The 9277-nt window shown below is 37.2% G+C and overlaps 1 protein-coding gene across 3 annotated transcripts in view; it reads right to left on the bottom strand.

Annotated features, from left to right (window-relative positions):
• Positions 1-1597: 1597 nt before the first annotated feature.
• The window catches only part of Arl9 (ARF like GTPase 9), a 16559-nt gene continuing 8879 nt past the window's right edge, over positions 1598-9277 (bottom strand). For all 3 annotated transcript variants that reach the window (XM_005320051.5, XM_040292382.2, XM_078021321.1), the window contains 2 exons: positions 8002-8177; positions 1598-3250 (listed from right to left, as the gene is read on the bottom strand). In XM_005320051.5, coding sequence (XP_005320108.3) covers positions 3071-3250; positions 8002-8177 — 356 coding nt within the window. In that variant the 3' untranslated portion in view covers positions 1598-3070. The remainder of the gene's footprint in view (positions 3251-8001; positions 8178-9277) is intronic.

The raw sequence follows: 9277 nt of genomic DNA, 5'->3' as shown, positions 1-9277 counted from the left end.
GTAACAAGAGTCTGAGTATTAATCCAGGCAGAGGTTAGCAGGACCAAGAGATGGAAAGACAGTCTTACTATCTCTGAAGCCCTGAGTCTACTCATGCTCAAGTTTCTCAGTATGATGAGTTTCCCCAAACCACCCTCTCTTTGGGGCACAAAGAAATTATTTAAAAGAAATTAGGATCTATTTTTTAATACTTTTGTTTTATTTATTTGTTTTTATGTGGTGCTGAGGATCAAACCCAGTGCCTCGCATGTATTAGACAAGTGTTCTACCATTGAGCTACAACCCTAGTCCCTGGGCACACATAAATTTGAGTTGAATTCTCATCCTTTTTTTTTTTTTTTTTAAACTGGTGGTTCTTTTTTTTTTTTTTTTAATATTTTATTTTTTTAGTTCTCGGCGGACACAACATCTTTGTTGGTATGTGGTGCTGGGGATCGAACCCGGGCCGCACGCATGCCAGACGAGCGCGCTACCGCCTGAGCCACATCCCCAGCCCCCCTCATCCTTTTTAACTGAAAGAGTCTTGGCACTTAGTTGGTACTTAATAAATGTTGACCGTCTGAATAAATGAAAAGGCCAAATCACTTTTTTGATTCAGTAACAAAATCTATGGTTTCTAAGTCAAGAAGACTTAGAAACATCAGATTGTCTTAAGTCCTCCAAAGTATTAAGTGTCTCCTTTTGAGGCCTGATGGGAGGACTACCAGCCAGCAGCCTCTCTGACATCACACCCATCTGTCCTGGATGAGTACTATTTCCATTGAAAACCCCTGTGACATGTACCTGCATTGCTAGCCCGAGAGCATCTCAAGTATAGAGTCCTGCTTTACTCATTCCCCAGCATCATGCAATGATGATCACATTGGTATTAACAGTTCCCTGAAAGAAAAACTCCAGTTATTTTAGCAACAGCATTTGTTGCCAAAATGCAGAAAATAATATCAGAATGTGAGGGGGAAAAAAAAGACCAAACAAGGAAAAACAGACCTATCATCCCTCATCCTGATAAAGCTTTTGGTATCACCTTTGAAAAAGGCATCAAGGAACTATATAGGCCTCTGATCCCCATTAGAATTCACAGGGAAGAAAGAGCATAGAATGGGCTGGAAGTAGTCTACAATGGGCTAGATCCATTTATAGAGAGAAGACCAAGATGATTAACAGATGTGTCCAGGAGTCCATTCGTAGAAAGCCTCGAGAAAGAAGCTAAAATTCAGGGTTTCTGATGATCCTAAATCAATGTGTGGTCCCATTTCCAAGGACCAAACAAAAGAAGGTTTGACATTAGACATCTGAGTGGCAGTTGTAATGGGATCAGCACAGTCATTCAGTGTACTCAGGATGCTGCAGCCCTGACTGTGGAGAAGGTAAAGACCTTAAAGTCGCTCACTCCCCTGTTTCGCCTCTCATAGGCAATCATTTTGTACAAACCTGTGTACGCGAATGCCTAAGTTGGGTTACATTCCATTGTAACATAAAGCTTGATAGAGATGGTTTTGTGCTAACATTGAGAGGCTTAATCATCTTCATCATAGTTGGTTCTTTGGCACAGATTCCAAAAATGTAAAAGGGAGAATTTATATATACCACAATCCACTTTCAAAAATAATTATTTTTTTTAATCAAGGAAAAGCACTATAGTTGAACTTCACATCAAGTCTGTAGGTAAATATCATTATCAGTTTACAAAACATCTCTAGTGGAGAAAGCATATCTATATATAAAAGTGAAATGTCAAGAATTTTAAAAGCAAATCCCTTCAATATTCCTCACCTAGTATGACAGGCACCTAGAGACAAGCATTTCGTAACTCTTTCTGAAAGTGGTTGATTTCTATTTCTCTGTGGGTTTGAAGGTGCTCACTTTCCTCATTCTACTATCCTATAATTCTCTCCCACAATGTTAATGGATCCACTTAAAAGAAAGACATATGGATGTGATACAACAATCTGTATACGGGGTAAAATTGGGAGTTCATAACCCACTTGAATCAAACTGTGAAATATGATATATTAAGAACTATGTAATGTTTTGAATGACCAACAATAAAAAAATTAAAAAATTAAAAAAAAAGAAAGACATATGGATTTTTACTTGAGAAGAAGAAGCTTGTTAAAATGTTTTAATAGAAACTTAATAGCACTGAAAAACCACAAGTGGGGTGAAAACATTCTAATGTTCACTTTACTTTTGTTGATTAAACATCCTAATTCTAGGGCTGGGGGTGGAGCTAAGTGGAAAAGCATGTGCTTAGCATGTGCAAGGCCCTGGGTAAAAACCACTGGAAAAATAAAAAATCCTAATTCGCTCCAAATATGCTGTTTTTAAAATATGTTAATAGTACAACCAGAGATATGAAAAGTTGTGCTGTATATGTGTAATAAGAATTGTAATGCATTCCACTGTCATTTATTTTTTAAAAAATCAATAAAATAAAAAATAAAATATGTTGACTGGGTGTGGCGGTGAATGCCTGGAATCCCAGCAGCTAGAGAGGCTAAGGCAGGAGGATCATAAGTTCAAAGCCAGCCTCAGCAACTTAGTGAGGCCCTAAGTAACTTAATAAGATCCTGTCTCAAAATAAGAAACAAAAAGAACTGGGGCTGTGTCTCAGGGGCTATGCACCCCTGGGTTCAATCCCTGGTACCAAAAAATAAAATAAATGTTTTTGTTTGGTTAGCTGTTTGTAGTATTAGATTCAATCCAGGAGTATTTTACCACTGAGCTGTATCTCTGGCCCTTTTTATTTTTTTATTTTGAGACAGGCTTTTTCTAGGTTTCCCAGGCTGGTCTCAAACTTGAGATCCTCTCCAGTCATCCTCCCCAGTCCCCCCAGTGGGATTACAGTCGTGTACCACCATGCTCAGCTATAAATATGTTTAAAGTTCAAAATCTAAATAAGTAGATACTCATAATGAATTAACGTTATCTTTGTGTATATGTCATGCATTGAGAAAATAGAAAATGTCTTATTTTTTAATCGAAAGTGGAAACCTTTGGTTTCAAGCCTGCCACTCAGCATTCCCCAATGACATGTAGGTGGTTAGTCATACAGTGGGCCTCGTCCTGCTTACTGCACATTTGCAGCCAGGTGTGCAATCAGGTCTTTGGCATCTTGCATAGTAGAAGGTATCTCTGCGCCATTCTTGGTCACTTGAGTTCCAAACAAGAACAATTTTCTGTCATTTCCCACCTCAGATAATGCTAATGCTTCGTGGATATCTGTAATGTGATAGGCTGCCTCGAGATCCTTCACCCAGAATGGAAAAATAAGAAGAAAAAGTTGGTTATTTTGCATTCCTTTGGGATATACAGACTTACTATTTGTATTTATTGCTCTAATGACTTCACCATTTTAATACAGAGGATGTTATGACCCCAATTGTGATGACACCAGTAGATGTTTGAATATAAATATTTTCACCAGAATTATGCCAGTATGGGGGTGGGTACTAGGGATTGAACCCAGAGACACTTTACCACTGAGTCACATCCCCAGCTCTTTTTATTTTATTTTTGAGACAGGATCTGATTCAGTTGCTTATGACCTCACCAGGGTGCTGAGGCTATCCTCAAACTTGAGATCCTCCTGTCTCAGCCTCCTGAGTTGCTGGGATTTCAGGTGTGCACCACTGCACCCAGATAATGCCAGCATTTATGTGTTATCAAACAAATGTTTTCTGGAATGAAGCTAAGCCAATCTAATACCTTAATTTTCTAAACAGAGTCATCACTGTTTTTAATTCAAGATTATTTTCAACAGAATCAATTAATACAAATTTATATTTATCAAAAGGAATTTGATTCATTAGTTACTTTTGGTTCATATCATGTATTTCTGATTTTAGCACTTGCCATTGTGAGCTTTCTTTTCTGATCATTATTTCTACTGAATCTACGAACAAGAACTTTGGATCAAACTTTGGGAGGTAGAGGGAGACTGACAAGAGACCAGGGAGGGAGCAGATCGAGATATAAGAGAACAAAAAATGGTAGGGAGGGAGGCAAAGAGGAGGAGAGAGGCAAAGAGATTCAGCAGGGGCAGAATCCCCTAGGGAGAGCCACCTGGGCTTAAGCTGCATGCCACAGTCAGACTCCTAGAGGTCAAAATGGAAAGATCCAAATATACTCCTCTGCCTCTCATGCATCCAGAAGTATTTAGACAAAAGGTCTCTGATATTTCTTTTAATAAATATTAAATCCCTATTGTTTTTGAGTCCTTTGCAAAAAAGTTGGCATTTTTACATCTAAAACTGCATTTGTAATTGGCTTTTTATTAATTCCCAGCATTTCTCTAAGCTTCAGAGTATCATTTTATCTATCTATCTATCATCTATCTATTTATTGAGATGGGGTCTCACTATGTTGCCCAGACTGGCCACAAACTCCTGGGTTCAAGTGATCCTCCTACCTTAGCTTCCTGAGGAGCTGGGATAAACGGGGGTGCCACTGCACCTGACCAGCAGAACAGTTTTCAAGTTCTAAAAATAATCCAATACTGAGTCATATTTTTCCTATACCAATGTAGACCTACCAAATTCCACCACGGGGAGGCTTCATGATGTGCTGTAATTAGTAACTGGGAGGTGGTTACCCCTCTGAGTACTGGTAGTCACATACATTCACTGACTGTTCTAAACCTGAATAATTTACTTGATCTTAGAGCCTATAATAATTTGTGTAATGGCATTAATAAATCCAGTAACATGGATAATGTCCCAGATTAAATAAGTTCTCTGATTGAATTGGAGCAGAAAAAATAGGAAGAGAAGGGTGGTAGGTGGGAAGAGGGGCTCCCTCTAATGATATAACACATAAGGTATAAATACAGGGTTTATTCCATGCTTATATAATTGGGCCTTAATAGAGTTAATAATGCAAAGAGTAAAGATAAAAAAAGATGACTTCTTTGAAAACCCTTACATAAAAACTTGAACTTGGGGTTGGGATTGTGGCTCAGCGGTAGAGCACTCGCCTAGCACACGGGGGGCCCTGGGTTTGATCCTCAGCATACATGAAAATAGGTAGATAAAATGGAGGTATTGTGTCCAACTACAACTGAAAAATAAATATTAAAAAAACTTGAACTTAGGTAAAATAATAGACTAAATATTTTGGCCAAAGAATATAAACAAAGATAAATTGAGCTCTTGTTATGGTATGAATATGAAGTGTCCCTCAAAAAGCTCATTCATTAGGCAGTGCAGGAATGTTCAGAGATGAAATAATGAGCTTATGAGAGCTGTAATCTCATTAATGGGTCAATCCATTTGATTTATTAATAATTTAAATGGACTACTGACTGGTAACTGCAGGCTGATGGTGTGTGGCTATGGAAATAGGTCATGTGGTGGTGGTGGGTGGCCTTGGAGTGTATCTTGTCCCTGGCTCCTCTCTTGCTCTTGGTTGTCATGAATTGAGCAGCTTCCTCTGTCACACCTTTCTACCATGATATTTTACCTCCTCTTGGGCCCAGAGCAATGGGGTCAGATTGATCATGAACTGAACCTCTGAAACTTAAAGCCCCAAATAATCTTTTTCTCCTCTAATTGTTCTTGTCTGGTGTTTTGGTCACAGTGATGAAAGGCTAACTAACACAAACTAGAATATACAGATCTTTTCTCATTAAGGCTCAATAAAATTATAAATTTGACAATGAATTGCCTTGTTGATTTAATTTGATGAAGAGACAAATCACAAAAGAAAGTATTGATAAATTAAAAATAGAAATCTTCAATATGAAAATGTAAACTATAAGTAAAATAAAATGACATGCCACCAGAATGCTGAAGAAGATAGTAGTAAAGCATGTGACTAACAAAGAATGCTTTTAAAGATTCCTATAATTCAAACAAGAAAAGATAGAGGGGCTAGAGGTATAACAGAGTGGTAGGAAACACGCGTAATATATTTGAAACACTGGGTTCTACCCCCAGCAAAACACACACACACACAATAAATACTCTAGTAAGAGTTTGGAAAAAGATACTAATAAATTCACTAATGTGGAGATCAATAAACACCTGAAAAATATTTAAGCTCACTAGCAATTAGAGAAATATAAATTAGAATAATAAAAAACAATTCTGCCCCATCATATTGGCAAAAATACCAAGTACTGACAAAGATATAGAGTTCCAAAAACTGTCACCTTCTGCCAATGGGAGAATGAACTGGTATAACATCTTTGGAAAGCAACTTGATAAGATCTAGTCTAATTTACCATTTATAAATACAAAAACCCAGTAATTGTTCTTTTAGGCATACGTACCAGGAAAATGTTCACAGAGATCTCCAAGGAGACACATATATTTGAAGGCTTATTTGCAACATTGTTTATAACAATGAAAAATTGAAAATAATTCAAATACACAACAAGAAAATGGCAAGACTGTGGTATATTCATTCGTGCAATGGAATAGCATACAGCTCACATTTATCATGACTTTTAAAATCTTTGCTATTATTTATTTATTTATTGTTTATTGATGTTGGAACTGGCAATAGAACCTAGGGCCTCATGCATGCTAAGCACATCTTCTACCATTGAGCCATACCTCCATCCCCAAATCTTTGTAGTTTATGGTATTTAAAATGCTCCTCTTAAAAATAAAAACAAAACAACACGAGTGTTTCTTTCAAAATGTTAACCGAATGTCAAAATCTGCTGAACTAGTTTCCACAAGGGACTTCAACTAGGCTCCTACTTTGGGTCATCATTTGGGATTAGTTTATTTCCATAAATATTCACTCATAGAAGTCATAAAAGAAAAAGTAGGAATTGAGCTGTTTTATAATCGGCAAACCTAGCCATTGAGAAAGGGGCTTAAGTAATACAATGTTATGGAAATTCACTTTTTTAAGTATTATTTTTAGTGATGAACATAACATCTTTATTTTTTTATGTGGTGCTGAGGATCGAACCCTGTGCCTCACACTCGCTCCACCACTAAGCCACAACCCCAGCCCTTGGAAATTCATTTTTAAATTTTTTTTAATTGTGAAAAGTGCACGTAACAAAAGTTACCATCTTAACCATTTTTCAGTGTACAGTGCCATTAAATACATTCACATTGTTGTGCGATTATCACCCAAACTCTCTTAATCTTGCTAAACTGAAACTCTGTGCCTATCAATTAATTCCCCCATACCATAGCTCCAGGCAACCACCATTCTGTTCTGTATCTTAGTGGATTTGACTTTTCTGGGAGCCTCAATAAGCAGAATTTTTCAATATTTGTCCTTTCTTGGCTGGCTTATTTCGTATAACATGATGTCTTAAAGGTTCATCTGTGTTGTAATATGTCAGAATTTCCTTTCCTTTTAAGGCCAAGTAATGTAAGAACCATGTTTTGTTTATCTGTTCATCATTGGATGGACTCTTGGGTTGCTTCCACCTTTTGGCTACTGTAAATAGTGCTATATAAATACCTGTTTGAGAAGTGCTTTCAGGGTTTTTTTTGTTGTTGTTGTTAGGGGGGCGGGGTGGAGATATATGCCCAAAAGTGGAATTGCTACATCATATGGGAACCCTATTTTTTTATTTTTTGAGGAGCCACAATATTATTTCCCATAGCAAGTATACAATTTTACATTCCAACAGTGCACAGGGGTTCCAATTTCCCCATCGATATTTAATATTTTTAATATGTGTATGAAATAAATTCAGGTCAATCTAGTTGGTCTAAAACAAAACTATTTATTTATACATGGAAACCTCTCAAATATTTTGTTGGATTCAACCATTAATATATGTTTATTGAAATAAGTTCAACAGACCTTTGCTGAATTCCTACTATGCACAAAGCAGTCTACTTAGGAACTTCAAAGGACACCAAAATTCATAACAGTCATTACGCTCAAGGAGTTTATAACCCAGGAAATCTAATAAGTCGAATTGAATATGCAGCATATTATTGAGTATCTAGCTATTAAAAATAGACATTTCTTGTATTAGTAAACAAAGTATTGAGTGTGATTTATATTTGCACAGATTTTTACCTGTTTGTGTGCAAACACAACCAGAGGAAGGATTGGATTTGCTTCTGTTAGTTGATGAAGGAATTTTTTGGCTTCAGGTAATCGATTGTGATCTGCTGAATCCACCACAAAGATCAGCAACAATCCCTTGGACAGGTACATTTCCCAGTAGGAACGGAAAGGCTCGCTGCCGCCAACTACAGAGAACAGTAGAGGAAAAAGACACCAACAAATCACAGGAGCATTCACCCAGGACAGTCTGGGCACACTGGACAGGTGTTCCAACAAAATTCCACTGTGTTAGAAGATATCCAATTCTGTGAGCAATGAGAGGGACACTGCTGGGAAATAGCCATTGGGAATGAGTACCCTTCACAGTGGATCATTCATTTTGGAATCAGAAAGGATCTTTGTTCAGATATTAAATATTACAGTGGGTGTCTTCTGATCCTGACATACACAGCAGACTCACAGCCACTGCAAGTTCATCAATGGGAGTGGGCTACTGAAATAGTTAAAGGTGGTAGGTTAAAGCACAAGTTATGCTGGGCACAGTAGTGTATGCCTGTAATCCCAGTGGCTTGGGAGGCTGAGGCAGGAGGATTGTGAGTTCAAAGCCAGCCTCAGCAACTTCACAAGTCTGAATAACTCGTTGACTCTGTCTCTAAAAAATACAAATAAAAGGGCTGGGAATGTGGCTCTGTGGTTAAGTGCCCCTGGTTCAACTCCCAGTATGGGGGAAAAACAAACAAACAAAAAACACATATCACTCTGATTTTTAAATGGACTAAACTTCTTGGCGACCCTCATTTGCATAATACTTTTCCTTTGTCAGAATCCTAGAACTAATTTCTATTTTTAATATTGCATTAAGAGGAAATATGATCTTAAGGTATTCAGGAATATTTGCCTTAGAATAAAAATGCCTTTAGATTACAGAAATTCATTCTGCTGATTCTTCGCAAAGGAAACTTTTTGGTAATAATAATATACAAAATGAATTTAGCTTTTATTTTTCTCCTAGGATGGGGTTTGGCAGACCATGGTCCCATATTCAAATCTAACCAGCCACCTATTTTTGTATAGCTCACAAGCTAAAAAGGCTTTTTTACACATTTAAATGTTTTTTTAAAAAGAATACCATATTACAACTGTGAATATTCTATCAATTTTAGATTCTAGTGTCCACAAATAGTTTTTTTGGAACACAATATGTTTTGGTTTATATATTATCTGTGGCTACTCTTATACCAAGGGCAGTTTAGTGGTTACAACAGAGACCATGCGGTCCACAGAG

This window comes from Ictidomys tridecemlineatus, chromosome 9, assembly GCF_052094955.1.
Source record: "Ictidomys tridecemlineatus isolate mIctTri1 chromosome 9, mIctTri1.hap1, whole genome shotgun sequence".
Lineage (NCBI taxonomy): Eukaryota > Metazoa > Chordata > Mammalia > Rodentia > Sciuridae > Ictidomys > Ictidomys tridecemlineatus.
Note: the sequence above shows the minus strand (reverse complement) of the source record. Positions and strands in the feature narration are given on the sequence as shown.